Below are 17403 nucleotides of genomic sequence, written 5' to 3'. Positions count from 1 at the left end.
AGTAAAAATATGTGGATTCTTGCATTTGTGGAAGTGACCATTTATCAATCAAAATTTCTAGTTATGATGCTTCAACGATACAATAATTTTTATTTGTACATTTGTTATGTCATGTTCACACGAGCGTTTCAATTACGTTGTTCGCCTGTCGAACGACGTACACGAATTAACCCGTTTCCACGACACCATTCGTAATTAACAGAAACATAAACAAAATTTCCTTCATTTTTGTTTCCATGTTTTCACGAAAATTTGAACCGAAAACACATAAAATATACATTAAATGAATAGGAAAAGCAATAGAGTTTCCTTCAAATGTATCTTCTTTATTTAACTACACACATTACATTCATTTTTTCCATAAATTCTGAATAATTTTGTATTTTCAATATATTTTTATATGTTTCTATTTTCAAAATTAAAGAGAAAGAGACATGTCAAAACTATATTTGCGTATGCAGATTTTCAGTTATTTGTTTCCTTTTTGTTTCTGATTTTTTACGCGATTTTGAACTAATGGACAAGAAATGTGTTTGTTTCCTTCTGCATCTATATAAAATGTTTAGTTCATTAATTTTCATTCATCTTTTTCCTTTTTTCTAAATTTTTTTGTGTTTTCAACAAATTTTTCAATTTGAATTTAGACATGTCATAATTAATTTTTCGATAAATTCTCTCATTTGTTAGGGATGGGACTGTTTTATTCGTCGTTCAGAGAGTATTTCTAATCGAACAACGTAGAAAAATCGTCGTTCGTTCATAGAATTTTGTGTGGGGAAATAAGTAATTTATTCGTAGTTATGGGTCGAGTAACGAATAGAGATCGAACGACGTACCGTGGAAACGGGCTATTAGTATTATTAGTTCAATTTCCGTTAATTTAAAATTTTAATTGTAACGTAAAGTTTTATTACGCAGTTACTTTAGCTTTGTTCCAGAACTCAAAAGTTTTTACAATTTTTACGACTTTTACACATTTTACCCAAAACCCCGTTCCCGTACACAAAAAAGATGTAAAATGTTCACTTCTCTTTAAACAAAAATTGCGCTGAATGGCGCTCTCTTTAAAAACTTTTTACTCGACAAATTTGAGCGTGTAAAAAATAGTAACATGGATGCCGGCGTCTGATTGGCTGGTGCGCCGACTTTGACATTCGTTCCAGCTTTTTTGACGTTTTTTCCATATTTGCGTTCCCCAACTTTTTGAAAAAACTTTTGTGTGGCAACAATTTTTCTCTCTTTCTCTCTTTTACGAGATTTACTATTAACAAGTACGGGAACAAAGCTTTTATTTACTAGGCGTTTACACCAGACAATTTGTCTTCAAATACAACTCTGATTTACTAACACATACATAACTAGGCGTTTACACCAGACAGTTTGTCTTCAAATACAACTCTGATTTACTAACACATACATACATTTGTTGTTTGTCTCTCAGCTGTCCATCATTTTTCACAGACAGAAAGGAAGACAAATTTTTGGCATTTTTGTAAAAATAAGTGAGATAATAATTGAAATGTGTTGAAAACAAAAGAACATGAACAAAAACAAAATATGAGAACGGAAATCAAAAATAAATCGATGATTTTTATTCAAAATTTTACAACTGTTTTTGCAGTTGTCGGGACGCCTACGTCACACAAGCAAGTTGTGGGATTTTGACAATCAATACATGAAGTCAACTGTCCTGTCATTTGTAAACGCAGGGTAAATTTGTCGGATGTCTCCCAGCTGTCCATCAGTTTTCCACAGACAGTAGGGTTAACCAATTTTTGACATTTTTTGTTAAAATGTGTGAGATAATAATTGAAATGTATTGAAAACAAAAGACAATGAACAAAACAAAATAAGTGAACAGAAAACAAAAGCAAATCGATGTTTTTTATTCATAATTTTACAACTGTTTTTGCAGTTGTCGGGACGCCTACGTCACATAGGCAAGTTTTTGGATTTTGACAATCAATACATGAACTCAACTGTTCTGTCATTTGTAAACGCAGGGTTAAGCAACAACAACTGCCATGTAGAATTTTCTTAATCATTCCAATTCTTACTTTACATGTCATTTATGTGCTTTTGTTTTCATTTTGTTGTACTTTCTTTATGTTTTGTTTTTGTAATTACGTCATTAGTGTGCTTGTCCACTTGTATTGATTTTCGCCCATGTATGTCCCGGTCCACACTAGCGTGAATTTCATTAAAAAATTTCATGAAATTAGGTGTTCTTTAATCGAATTCCCCAATACAGCAATTTTATGATTTTACTCTACTATGGACGTCGATCTAGAGACGCATAATTTCATATCGAAATTTCAGTGAAATTACTGTTGTGTGGCCCGGGACTAAGTCCCGGTTCACACTAGAGTGAATTTCATTAAAAAATTTCATGAAAGTACGCGTTCTTAAGGTAGAAACACAATGACTTTTGTTGCTTGCTTCACGCTCAAGTTCATGTAAATGAACAAAGGCCAGGTACTACCTAATAAAAATGCGATCTTGGATTTCTTTATTCTTTTACAGAAATTGAGGCTCGTGCTAGGTTTACATTTACGAAATCCACTCGATTTCAACTGTCAATTCCATTGCTTAATCATCAAATGAAATCCAATGGATTTCAGATGAGATTTCATTTGACGTATACACAAAGAAATTGACGGTGAAATCCACTCGATTTCAACTGTCAATTCCATTGATCAAACGACAAATGAAATCCAATCGATTTCAGATGAGTTTTCATTTGACGTATACACAAAGGAATTGACAGATGAAATCGAGTGGATTTCGTAAATGTAAACATAGTATAACAGCCTGTTTCTGTATATCGAAAGAAGAATGTGTGCGAAAGAAACACGTCCAAACTCTTGTGTGTTTTTCAAATTTGTTTTTTGTTTTGAAGCAAAAGCAAAGGTAAAATTATTTCGAAAACTAAAGTTCGGGCGTGTTTCTTTCGCACACATTCTTCTTTCGACATAAAGAAACGGGCTGTTACTATTGGATAAGCATGAGAAATTCGTGCTTAGCCAAGCCTCCATTTGTGTAAAAGATTGAAGAAGTGCAGGATCGCATTTGAATTAGCTAGTACTTGGCCTTTATTCATTTACATACAATCCCAGCAAAAAGTTTGCATCCGTAGATGCAGTTTAATCACTACAAGTGTACATTACAACCCAGCAAAAGATTTTGGAAGTTGTGCAATTGGAGTTATGATTTCACAACATCTTTCGATGTAGTCCAACAGAGTTATGAAAAATGCACTCCGTTCGATACATTTTATAAGCAGTTGCTGTAGAGATCCATACAGAAAAAAAACAGTTGGTTGATCCCTACACATTTCTTCAAAAGGTAAACAAGAGTGTATACATTTCGAAGAATTTGTTATAAAATAAAGAAATAACAACTTAAGTTGCGAACATATTTGCGGGACTCTAAAGCAACTGCTTAAAAATTGTATCCAACTCCGTGTGGACTGCATCGAAGGATATAGTGAAATCATAACTCCACATGCATAACTTCCAAAACTTTTTGCTGGGATTGAGTGTGAAGCAAGCAACAAAAGTCATTCAGCCAGTTTCAGTATGTCGTAAGAAGTATTGAAACACGACCAAACTCTTGTGTGTTTTCAAATTTGTTTTTTGTTTCGAAGCAAAAGCAAAGGTAAAATTATTTCGAAAACTAAGGTTAGGGCGTGTTTCATTCGCACACATTCTTCTTTCGACATACAGAAACAGGCTGATTGTGTTTCTACCATTGGTTCGAATTCCTCACTACAGCAATTTCAATTTCAATTTGCATCAATACAAAGAAAGTCATTTAAGGCCAATTATACATGTATTGGAAGATTAACAGCATGTTTCTGTACGTCGAAAGAAGAATGTGTGCGAAAGAAACACGTCCAAATTCTTGTGTGTTTTTCAAATTTGTTTTTTGTTTTGAAGCAAAAGCAAAGGTAAAGGTAAAATATTTTCGAAAACTAAAGTTCGGGCGTGTTTCATTCGCACACATTCTTCTTTCGACATACAGAAACTGGCTGTAACTTAATATAGTGCTAAACTATGATAGAATAGACAGATTTAAAAAAAAAAGTAACAATAATTAGGATGGCCCCCCAGCCATATGAATATTGTAAAATTATAAATAAAAAATAAATGATCCCATAGCAATGAGTAAATGTATGTATGTATGTATTTAATTCACCATTAAAATGTGATTTCAATAACTTCTTATAGATGGAGTAAGAATAGCAAAACTTTCTTAGCGAACTTGGAAAACAGTTCCATACACGATAAACACGAACTAGGTAAGAGTGTTCGAAAGTAGAAGTTCGAAGTAATGGAACATCAATTTGTATGTCGATGGTCAGACTAGCACGATTTCAACATGGCGACGTCAAGTTTATAGGCGAGGGGTATGAAGTAGTGAAAACCATGTACATGGTTTTCTGTGTTTGTTGTGTTGCCTCTTCTTGTTCTTCGTTGCAAGATTTTTTCTTCAATTTTCTTTCATTTTTATTTTCTCAAGCAAACGTTAACAACAAAACAAACATAAATATATTTAATAAAAACATTTAATTAATGAAATAGTGAAAATTTAACTATTAATATTAATTTAATTATTAATGTTAATTATTTTGTGTTGTTTTTTGGTTTATTTATGTCTTTTTTTGTTTTTATTGGTATGAGAAACACAACAAACGCGAATGGTAAAATAAAGAGGACACGCAAAGATCTTAAATTTCACGTTAACGTGTGTGGACATTAACGAAATTTGAAAAGAAACTTTAACGAAATTGGTTTCATGAAACCTTGCTAGTCTGACCATCGACTATGTTGCGTGTGGAATTAATAAAGGAGAACTCTCGAACCAAAGCTAGAGGTTGTTGAGTTCTCATTATTTTGTAAAAATGAAGAACTGTACGCAGATTAATGTAATTCCGACAATTGCAACCAAGAAAAACAGATGTTAATTGGAAGGCACGAACATGTTCATGGATACCCAACTGAAAAATATATCTTAACATTTTTCGCACTATTAGTTCAATCCTATCAAGATTGTAAGATTTTACTCTAGTATCTCTAAAGCCACACGCTGAAACTTTCATACGAAACATTCCCATTATTTTGGCGTTCTTAGGTGGAGTTCCCCAATACAGTAATTTCATAAAAATACTTTAGTATGGAACTCGATCTATGAACGCCAAAATAATGGGAAAGTTTCGTATGAAAGCTTCAGCGTGTGGCTTTAGAGTATGGAACTCGATCTAGAAACTCATAATTTCACCAATTTTTTCAATGAAATCACTCAGATGTGGAATGGAACAAAAGCATATACAGTATCGGCCAAAACTAAAGCACCCCCTCAGTAATTTTTTTTTGAAATAATAATTTTTTTATGAAAACTAAATTATAAATTTATTTTTTATTTTTCTTTTTATTTATTTATATTTTTATAATTGAAAAATACAATAAGAATTTAATAAACAAAAGTTAAAATTCAAAAAACATTTTAGGTCGCAAATATAAGCAGACAAAACTAAAGCACCCCCCATTTGAGGTACAGCAAAAACTATTGAAATCAATATTTCGTTGCTTATCCTCTATTCTGAATGACACAATCACATCTTTAAGGCATAAAGGATACTAAATTATTAATTATTGCAGGCGAAATAATCGGTTTTCGGAAAATTCAGCTTAAATCCTCAAAATACTGAAAATCGGAAGTTACCGTTATATGGGGGCTACACCCAAACGTAAACCCAGGTCCACGATTTTTGGTGGATATGTTTTGTGACCACTCAGAACGCTAAGTACCAAATTACAGCTAATTTAGTAGGAAAATGTGGCTTAAATATCCGAAATACCGAAGAAGGTACCGCTATAAGGGGCTATACCAAAACATTAGCCGATATTGTCCATATTCATCCAAAGATGATGCTACAGCATTCTCTGGTCGAATACTAAATCCCTTAGGTTTAAAAATTAGCAAAAGAACGAATTGCAAAAGAACGGTAGACGCCGGCTTATTCAGTCGACGACCAGCAAAAAACCTTCCGCCTCCATGTTTTACAGCGTCTTTGCAATATTTAGGATTTAACGCCCATTTAGTCCAACCATCTGAATACTTTAAATTAAACATAGATTCATCGGAAAACAGTTCAAATGGGTTTTGGCGAATGCCAGTCTGGCTCCTTCATTTTTAGTCGATATGAAGGGGTTTTTTTTGCTGGTCGTCGACTGAATAAGCCGGCGTCTATCGTTCTTCTGCAATTCGTTCTTTTGCTAATTTTTAAACGTTAGGGTATTGTATTTGACTAGTGGATGCTGTAGCATCATTTTTGGATGAATATGAACAATATCGGCTAATGTTTTAGTATAGCCCCCTTATAGCGGTACCTTCCGATCTTCGGTATTTCGGATATTTAAGCCACATTTTCCTACTAAATTAGCTGTAATTTGGTACTTAGGGTTCTTAGTGGTCACAAAACATATCCACCAAAAATCCACCTGGGTTCACGTTTGGGTGTAGCCCCCATATAACGGTAACTTCCGATTTTCAGTATTTTGAGGTTTTAAGCTAAATTTTCCGAAAACCGATTATTTCGCCTGCAATAATTAATAATTTAGTATCCTTTATGCCTAAAAGATGTGATTGTGTCATCCAGAATAGAGGATAAGCAACGAAATATTAATTTCAATAGTTTTTGCCGTACCTCAAATGGGGGGGGGGGGGGGGGGGGGAGGGGGTATGGAGTGGTGCCTTAGTTTTGTCCACTTATATTTGCGACCTAAAATATTTTTTTAATGTTAACTTTTGTTTATTAAATTCTGAATTCCTTGTTTTTGTATTTTCCAATTATAAAGATATAAATAAATAAAAAGAAAAATAAAAAATAAATTTATAATTTAGTTTTCATAAAACAATTATCATTTCCAAAAAATTTACTGAGGGGGTGCTTTAGTTTTGGCCGATACTGTATATTTCCACGATTTTTATTTTCAAATTATTGGTGATGACAAATGACAGCGATTTTTTGTTTTAAACGGGATTTCTGTCATAACGTATTTGGGTAATGCTAAGTTTACATTTACGAAATCCTCTCGATTTCAACTGTCAATTCCATAGCTCAAACGTCAAATGAAATCTCATCTGAAATCCATTGGATTTCATTTGACGTTTAACCTATGGATTTGACAGTTGAAATCGAGTGTATTTCGTAAATGTAAGCCAAGCATAATACGCTCTTGGAGCGTCGCTTTTGTTGTAGGATGGTGAATTAATGTCGTACGTCGCGTTCAATATTAGCTATGGGCGTAACGTGAACATTTTTGAACTTTTAAGAGAGACAACTGGAAATTATTTTGACATTATATTTCCGTCACTATATACTATACCCTATAAACCATACAGAGTTGTAATTCCACCATTTGACAAATGCGTGTAATGTCGGCCGCATGAAAGCAACTAGACATTTCTTCAGCAACGAGTTATTCAGCAAAAACGAGCGAATAGAAGCTACGAAAATTTTCAATCGGCCACATTATTTAGGAGATACCGTGACATAGTCAGTCGAGTTGAAGCAGCGAAAAATTTTCTTTTGAGGAAGCAAAGAACCTGCAAAAGGTATGCAAAAGTTATCAAACAACAAAAAGACACAGAAAAAAAACACCCATTATTTCTTATTTTACAACAAGAGAACATTAAAACAGAGTAAGCAAATTATTGAAAATGATTTTGTGGTTTTTGTGGAGAAGAAAAGTTTTTGTGATGTGATTACTGCACCACTCTATATGTAACGAGCAAGAAGGGTGAGATACACAGCAAGCAAAAGCCAATGGAAGAAAAAATTACATAACGAGAATTTTTTATGAAAAGAAAAAACTTCTTTTCATGGAGCATAAAATGCTCCAAACAAAGTAAAATTATAATTTAGATTTAAGAATTACTGTGGTGTAGGGGTACAATAGAAAGAAATTATGAAAAATGGAAAGGAAGTATGATTTTTGCTCATAAAATTATTTAGAAATTTTGGTTTTCTAAAAAAAAGAAATTTTTTAATGCACAGTTCAAGAGGAGACATAAAATATTCATGCGTTCAAGTTCATTTTTTATACAGGAATTTACACACAAATACATTTCATTTCTACGCTAAAAATAAGACAGGACCAAAGCAGCAGTGGCTGGCGGTGGTAACAGCCAACATAACCAACAATCATCAGCACTAAGCAGCCTATCTCCCAGCTAAGCAACCAACCATCATCAACGTAGCGGAATAAAGCTGGAATTAACAGCACTTCAAAGGCGGCAGCAGCAGCCCTTATAAGAAAAGAATCAAGTAATGTCCAATTATATTCAATTTTATACAAATATTTTTCTTTAAACTTTTAAAAAACAAAGTATATTTTTTGTAAAGTTCATATTTTCTTGTTACATTCCAAAAAAAAAAAAAATTGTTAAAAATATTATTTGGAAGATTTTTTTGGCAAAATGAACAAGAAAATATTTAATGTGAAATAAGAAACGAAACTATTTTGAAGAGAAAAATATAGCATGAAAAAAGAATAGGTATAAACTGTTGTAATGCAATAATACATAGACACAAAATTCTAATTATGAGGATGATGGTTTGATTTGCAGGTACTTGGCTCACATTGGTGGCTTGGTGCTAACAAACAAACGAAACACCCTAAACGCATACCGCAGTATACGAATTTCTTGAAAATGGCAAGTGGCAGTGGTGGTCAACGTATACGACGAGATGATTTCGACATAGAGTCGAGAAGCGATGACCATTATAATCAATATCGTAAAGGAGGAGATAGTAGACGCAGTCACTCAAATCGCAGATCTCCGTATGGTCGTCAACGTGACGACTATAGTCGATCACGAAGTCGTAGTCGAAGCCGTAGTCGCTATGGTGGTGGTGGTCATCGTCGCCGCTATTCTATCAGTCGCAGCCGTAGTCGTAGTCGTGGTCATTCTTCACGACGACGTCTTGACAGTGGCAGTCAGCATTCTTCACACTCAAAAAGATATCGTGATTCACGTTCTCGCTCCTATTCTCGTTCACGTTCCAGGTCACCGGCTTATTACCGGCGGCAACAACGTCGTCGCGATGACTACGATGATGATAGAAAAAGGGGAGGAGATTATAAGCGACGAAATTCCAAATCACGTTCTAGATCAAGATCATCCTCACATTACCGTGGCGGCGACAGAGACGAAAAAGAACAATCCAACAAGAAGCCGCATAAAAATACTCTAGATGCCATAAAAGAAACGGAAGCATCGAATGACAATTCCCAAGAATCTAAACAAAGCCATGACTCTCAAAGTCAAGATAATCTAGAAGATTTACCATTGCCACAACAAAAAGATGAAAATGATTCTGACAAAACTATTTATAAATTTGATGAAAATGAACCAATAGATCGAGCTCGTATTCACCGAGAAATGGAAGAAAAGTTACGACAAGCATTGGCTAAAGAGGGTAAAGTTTATCCGCCACCCAAACCCGAGGCATCACATCCGGTATTTGCCAATGATGGTTCATTCTTGGAAATATTTAAGAAAATGCAACAACAACAGCAGTTACAACAGGTTAAACCTTCCACATCAGCGGCAGCAGCTGCTGCAGTAGTACCGCCGGCTATTGTAAATCCAGTAGTACCTATTCTTGCAGCCTCTGTAAGTCCTGCAACGGCACCATATTTGGTGGCCACAGCCACAGGCAAAAGTGCTCCCCCACCTCCCATTGTGGGTCGTCGTAAAGGTGGTAAAATTCTAAAAACGGGAGTTGTTGCTAAACCCAAGGCCCAAACAGAAGTCAGTAATGACCCCAAAGATTTTTGGTCTCTATATTTGGCTGAAGTTAATAAATACAAAAATACAGCTTGTGAATCGGAGCAAGGCAACAGACCATTAATTAAATAAACACGAAACCGTTGAAAATGAGCGAAGAGAATATAACAAAAAACAAAACAAGTGAAAATGAACTTGAAACATGATGAGTCTGTCTATTAATATTGAACTGTGCATATATTATTTTTCCATATTTTTACTTTTTTGTTTCATATTTTTTTTTAACCCCATTTCCAAACGGTCGTAAGCGGATCGTCATTTTTTCCAATCAGTTTTTTTTTTTCTTAATGAGAATCTTGAAATTTATTCTTCATTTTTTAATTTTAATTTTTTTCTATTCATAAGTTTAGTTGTAGGTATGTAGTTGTAAGATACATTTATATATACTAAAATATATATTACACACATATAAACTAATTATATAATTAGTATATACAATACAGGCCACACATATATACACAAACACACTTTAATATCTGAAGAAAATGTCCATAGATATTTTCAAACGTTTAACTCTCTCGATCTATAAACCTACAAACGTATAATAACACCTGGAAGCCCCCGTAACAACAATAAAAATAGTGACTAAAAAGCCAATGATCTTAACAAAAATGAAAAGTATTTTTTTTATATCCACATATATATTTAATAAAAGTCCATATTTATATTAGGCAATTTTCCTTGCGGCAATTTTCTGTTTTCTCAGCACCCTCTCTCACCAACAAACTAACAATTGCCGCAAGGAAAATTGCCTAATGTAAATATGGACTAAATGAAAATGTTTTAAAATTATTAATTAGGTGGCACCATCAAGTTGGATAAAAGTTGTAAGTGAAAAAACATTATGATATGGATGTAATTCGGTTTTTAAAATGCTTTAGAATTTGCAAAAGAAACCCCCTTGAAAACGTAATGTCGGCAGAAGAATAAGTTTCTTGAAATCGTTGGAACGTTATGGAACATTTACTAATTGTACAAAAACCTATATTTCCGCATTCTGAACCAGAATTCATTAAAGTAATTTAACTTGGGCATTTCTGGTCGAATTTACGCATATGCCCATTTTATGCAATTACGAGTCAATTTAGCCATGTCCGTCCGTATATATGTCTACGTAGTGAGCTCATAACTCTCAAAATTAAAATAACCAATTTGTTCCAAACTTTACGCAGTCTAATATGTTTTCCAAACTTGAATAAAGTTCGAACATGGGCTATATCAATTATCATTTTACGGAAACTCATCCACAAATACTAAAAAACGTTGGCTTGTTTTTTTATTAATTCCTCGGAGTTGAGCTGAATGATTACCACAATTTAGTGATAATTTGACCTAATTAAATCCGAAATTCCATCATTTATTCCAATTTATAATCGTTCGAATTACTACAAAACTCCTCTTGTTGTAGGAAATATTTGTTTTATTGGAAAAAAGTGAATTAAATATTTTAATATTTTTTCAAAAAACAGAAGTTTGGTAGTAGTTCGAACGAATTCGAATTTTCTTATGGCCTGTTTCACTAAGGGTCATTATTACATGCGTTCTTTTACTATCTGATGGATTTGAAAACGCAAAATAAACCAATTTGGAGGCATTAAAAATATAATTATTACATTGAAAGTTAATGCCAAGAAGCTCCTCCTTGAAATTCAATCATCACTTTTAACTTTAAGTTGAGCAAAACGTTCTAAATCTGTTCGGTAAATCCAAAATATAACAAAAGAAGACTTGTAATAATGGGGGTATGACGATTCGAATACAAATTCGTTCGACTTACTACCAAACTTCTGTTTTTTGAAAAATATTTGATTCATTGTGTTCTCAATCAAATATTTTTTTTTCTACAACAATACGAGTTTGGTAGCAATTCGAACGAATTTGAATTCGAATCGTCTTAGAGAAACATACCATTAGTGAAACAGGTCATTAGTCTGTTTTAATAAACTGTCAGCGTTTATACAAGAATGTAATGAGGGTGGCAGCCGTAGGTTGAATTTGACTTATGATAAAAACCCTAATAGATCTTCTTTTTTATACAATCATAATGTAGAGGAAGAACCTTGTCATTCCGTTAGTAATACATCGAAATATTCCCTATAAAGCAAATACATTCTTAATCAGCATAGAATTCAAAGTCGATATAACCATGTCAGCTCGTCAGTATGCTGAAATCAAGATACAACTGCAATCTTGAAGATCGAGCTTTATAATTTGCAATATTTTATCCAAACATAGTTTAAGTTCGAAGTTAGTACGGGTACGTCCCCCACATAATTTGAAAACTTTTCTCTAAAATGGTGCACACGATAAATCTCGAAGGTAGAAACCGATTTGGTACATACTTTGCACATCGTAATATTTCTACCAGATGTAGATAAAGTTCGAATATGGACTACATCGGTCCTCTCCTTCGAGTACCTTCCACAAAAAATTCGGAAAAGTGCAGTTTACAACCACTTCTCGATTGATTTTTGTTGCAGCAGGTTGTCCAGTCCCCCTTTACATGACAGTATCTCACAAACGCGCGATATCTCATAAACCGAGAAATCGATTTGATCCAAACTTTGGATCTCGTAATATTTTGTCTAAACTTAGTTCGAAAATGGGCGATATCAGTTCAATTCTTAGGGTACCTCCCTCACAAATGTACAACATTTTTATTTAAGTGCAGTTTAATGTCTAGATCCTTTGGAAATTTTTACCGAAGGTACTCCAAAAAGCTCAAAATTATACGGTGACCAAATGAAATGACCGGTAGCCGTGATATCTATCTAAAGGAATGACTCCGAAAAGTAGATCCACTTTCAAAATGGGCGACCCATTCATAAAAGGTACCTTCTCCGCAACACTTTTGAACTTTAATCCAAATTTATATTTTTTTGTCGGCATGTTCAATGTCCGAAAAGGGCCACAAAATCTAATATCTTCCTAAATAAACATTTATTGGTATATCTCAGTCGGCAAAGTACTTTTGTACTTGCTCATACAAAAATAGCAATAATTCATTTAAGGTTCCAAGGGGTTCCAAGGGGTCTCTACGAAAAATTGGCGCTATATGTCCACAGTATGGTATTACTGACATTTCCACATTACTGGTATTACGGTACCTCACATAAACATACGTACATAGGTCCACGTATAACGGTTCCTTCCGACCGATGTTGCGAGGACAGACGAACTTACCTCTGTAGTAGAATTCTGTAAAGGGCCGGGAAGATTCCATAGTAATTTGTATGGGGCTAATATGAAAGAGCCGCTTATTTTTTATGCAATTGTGAACTTCTTAATATTTTTCGAAAAGACCCAATAAAAAAATTGAAATTGAAAAAATTGTATGGGGCCAAAGGCGAATTTTCACGAAATCGCTCTACAGACCACATTTATTGTCCAATCGATGAATAAACTTTACCAGTTCTTTGTTATGGCTAAACAACGGCAACGGGTTATTTCGTATCGGATTGACCCGAACCATAGTGTTTCGGCCAGCGGCTGCCAATCCAGCATCAAACCTGTGCTTCACGTAGGTATGCCCCAACAACAACAACCATGGAAACTTTGAGGCCTCAGTAGCACGTGTTAACATATCCCGATTGTGGTCAAACTTTGGCAATCTTAAATTCTAACAAAACGGCTGACTTCCGTATGGTCATTTGCTTTGTGTTGTTTAAACTTCGTAAAATATTTCAAATGTATCATAAATAAAAATGACACATGTTTGCTTTTTACCTGCGTTAAAAATACGTATTTTGACGTTTTGAAACACGTAGCTTCGCAGTTGTTAAATACAACGGCGTTAAGAAACATAATCGCAGATTTTCAGTCATTTGTGAAGCAACTGACGATACGGAAATCAGCCAACTAAACACTTTTAAGGAGGGGGAAGGGTTCAGCCTAAAAAATACGACATCGATTTAGAACCACCCTAATGTACTGTCATGTTACATCTGTTGTATACTGGTTAATATTTAAAATCCACAATAGTATGTATTAGAAGAGGCAGTAATTAAAACATCACTAAAAGAAGAATATAATAAGTTCCAATAAGAAAAAGCTTACTCTGTTTTAATAAAAATCTCATTAAATATCAGGACTGCAGATTTGTAAAAATGAAAATATACTCATATCTTATAGCAACATTTTCAAATTAAATTCTTAAATTAATTATAACATCTATTTGTATTTATATTGCCTTTTTCTCTTTTTCTTGATTAACAATAAATCAAATCCCATGATAACGATCTATCCATTAAATCAAAAAACAACTCCATTTGGATGCTGTCTTGTACGCTTGCTTGTCTCCCATCTCATATTGTTTGTGTACTACAAAATAAAACATATTTCATTACTTTGCTGTACTCACTGCATTCAAACTTAAAGCTCTCTAATATTAATTTAAAACTTTCAAATTTCTCCATGTCGAAAAAAGGCGATACAACACCAAACATGACTAAATTGGAAACCGCTCCTTTTGATCCACGTTTCCCCAACCAAAACGTGACCCGTTACTGCTACCAATCCTACGTGGATTTCCATCGCTGCCAGAAGAAACGTGGTACCAACTACGAACCCTGCAATTATTTCAAGAAGGTATTCAACTCCATGTGCCCCAATGCCTGGGTTGAAAAGTGGAACGATCAACTTGAAAGTGGCACTTTCCCCGGCAGAATCTAAATTCTTTGCCATTCAAAACTTAGCTTTGTAACACTATTGTCGTCTATTGTTATTACGCAAACCCAAAATTTAAAATGAATTGTGAATTCTATTTAAAATAAAACAACAACAAAAAAAGAAAACGACAAAAATTGTATTTAAATTGGTAACGAAGTTGTAGTGAAATAAGTTGGAATTCACATTTCCATTTACAAATTTAATTTAATTTAAAATAAATAGTAATAATGATTTGATGCAATTTTCAATTTGGCTACGTTTGAAAAGTAGTCATTAAATTAATTTGTCTGCATACGTAAATTAACAGTGGATATATACAAAGGCATCATAGAAATTGGGATGATTCCATTTGAAAGGTTTGTATACTAAATAAACTATCATTTAAGCTTTAATTAACATATTTATTGAAAAAGGATATTTTTTATAAAAATGCTGGCTGACTTCATAAATGCAACATGATGAGTCACGTGATATTAGGTCTGTTCGATAACCCAAAAGTTTGTACAAATTTGTACAAAATGCTGTTCGATAACAAACTTGCTCAATAAAAGAGAAATGAGAAGTAGTTGCAAGTACTTGCAACAACTTGCAAATACTTTTTAATTGCGAAGTTATCGAACAGGCCTATCGTTTTGACTTCATAAATGCAACAAGACGCGTCACATTGCGCAGTAATTGCTAAATTTGTGCAGTATTACCATTTGTGTTGCGCTGGCAAGTGAAATTTATTTAGTACTGTTATAAGACATTTGCGAAAAAACCAGAAAAATACATAAAAAACAATTAGAACAAATCCGCAATTTTTGGTATGTAAAAAAATTAAAAAAAAAATAAATTTACTTCAATAAAAACTGAATTTTGAAAAGTAAACAAAGTAAAGCAATGTGTTCATTCATTAATGCAGTTTACTTTGTCTTCATATGACATTGTCAATATTTCCAATGTAAATATTGCATTTATGAAGTCAGTACTTTTTTTAAGGAATTTTGCTTTTACGTCCGCCGTACATAAGTAAGGGGTTTACAGATGAGCTATAGGGATGATACGGACTGAAGGGAGTCCTTTTAGGCGATCTGAAGGGAGTCTTTATGGACAATCTGAAGCAGTCTTTATAGACGATCTGAAGGGAGCCTTTATAAGCGATCTGAAGGAAGTTTTTATGGACGAGCTGAAGGTAGTCCTTATGGACAAGCTGAAGGGAGTCTTTACAGACGAGCTGAAGACAGTGTTTATGTTCGAGCTGAAAGGAGTGTCAATATACGAGCTGAAGGGAGTATTTATAGACGATTTGGAGGGAGCCTTTATAGACGAGCTTAAGGAAGTCTTTATAGACGATCTGAAGGAAGTTTTATAGACGAGTGAAGGAAGGCTCATTATTCTTTATTAATTTAGCCATAAGAATTATAGGTCGTATCCCCGCCGAAGGCTGTCCATTAAGGAAATATTACAAATTGTTAGCAAATTTTGAGCTTAAATCTAGTTTAAGAGCTACATCGCAAACTGTTATGAACACAAGAATATATATTTTTATCTGATTTTTATACAAAAAAGCAGAAGATCGCTCGTAATAACGCCTTATTCCGTCCTACTACAACAACATAAAACGCGGTTTACAGGCAAAATTTCTCCAAGACTGATGATCGGAGTTATCGTACACGACATGAGGATGAAAAGATTGAGGGCTTGGTTTATTAACCCCAAGGCAAATTTATATAAGGTATATGCATGAATTACAACAACTAGCAAATTTACAAAAACAACATTGTTGTTATTGAAAATTAATTGTCAAAGAAAATATTGAATAATAGGGTCGTTCCAAAAATTTTTTCAGGAAAAAACATAAATACGTTTTGGAAATCCTCTAAAATAGAACAAACATGAATCAAAATGTAAATATAACGCATTCATAACTCTCGTAGGTATTTTTTATTATACGTTTAGGATGAAAAGCAGTATTTTATGATAGCAAATTTCGAAGTTTCAAATTTCATAAGTAGACCCTATTACATTTTGAAAACCAAATTTACAAAAAAAAAGTAAAAATACAGCTGATTGTCACTTCTACCTTATATAAATTTGCCTTGATTAACCCAGTCTCATATGTTCTACTACTGAAGACAAATACAGTTTGTCAAGTAATTGTTTTCGAACCAAGGAAACTAAAATTTTTTTGTATAAATTTATGAAAATTTCTGATAATTATGATCAAAATGTCGGGTTTTTTGCAAAAATTAGTTAGTCGACTTATTTAAGACAAGATAGGATGTATAAATAAAAAACTAACCCACTTAGTCCAACAAAAAATAACGAAAAACAATAACTACGTGTAATGCAAGTTGTCAATTAAATGTTTTCGATATGTAACCGAGGTTCCAAAACACCCCATATTTTCGGTAAATACTTGAAAATCATTACATTTTATGAATTTTATTCTTAACAGGGATTAACTATTAATAAGTATCAACAATATTAGGCATCGAATATCCGTACTAGGAGGGTAACCATATGGACCAAGGGTGTACCAGGTCATATTACATGTATACAGGGTCCTATAGGTCTTAAACCGGAAATATCTGAAAACTAAGAAGTTTTATGAGTTTGTATAGCTCACTAGGATGGATTGCCATCAACTAAAATATTGCCTCCAGCATAATTAGATCAGGAGGGTTGCCAGATCTACTAAAAAGTTACCAGGATATATAAACAGTAAATGAGACCACCTGAATCCATAACAAGGGCTTAAGATTTGTTTATTTAACTCAAATTGAATTAAGGGATAAGGTAATTCTCCAATACAAACCAAAATATGACATAAAAGTACAACATATATTTAGAAATACACATGCAAGGTATTTTCAGTCTATACTGATTTTATAA

General features: G+C 33.5%; 2 protein-coding genes across 3 annotated transcripts; both read left to right on the top strand.

Moving 5' to 3' along the window:
* The first annotated feature begins 7480 nt into the window (after positions 1-7480).
* Positions 7481-14767, top strand: COX6B (Cytochrome c oxidase subunit 6B). Of its 2 annotated transcripts, none has more exons than XM_073973850.1 (2): positions 7481-7620; positions 14285-14767. In XM_073973850.1, exon 2 carries the CDS (start codon positions 14302-14304, stop codon positions 14527-14529), a length of 228 nt encoding a protein of 75 aa, XP_073829951.1. In that variant the 5' UTR covers positions 7481-7620; positions 14285-14301; the 3' UTR covers positions 14530-14767. The 2 variants fall into 2 exon arrangements, with proteins under 2 accessions (XP_073829951.1, XP_073829950.1); XM_073973849.1 differs by having other exon boundaries at positions 7492-7620; positions 14236-14767.
* Positions 7788-10470, top strand: LOC141397486 (uncharacterized). The gene is made up of 3 exons (XM_073973845.1): positions 7788-7991; positions 8114-8332; positions 8635-10470. The coding sequence occupies exon 3, from the start codon at positions 8719-8721 to the stop codon at positions 9928-9930; it is 1212 nt and encodes a 403-aa protein (XP_073829946.1). The 5' UTR covers positions 7788-7991; positions 8114-8332; positions 8635-8718; the 3' UTR covers positions 9931-10470.
* Positions 14768-17403: the final 2636 nt, after the last annotated feature.

This window comes from Musca autumnalis, unplaced genomic scaffold, assembly GCF_047663935.1.
Source record: "Musca autumnalis isolate F117 unplaced genomic scaffold, ASM4766393v1 scaffold_3, whole genome shotgun sequence".
NCBI classification, from domain to species: domain Eukaryota; kingdom Metazoa; phylum Arthropoda; class Insecta; order Diptera; family Muscidae; genus Musca; species Musca autumnalis.
Note: the sequence above shows the minus strand (reverse complement) of the source record. Positions and strands in the feature narration are given on the sequence as shown.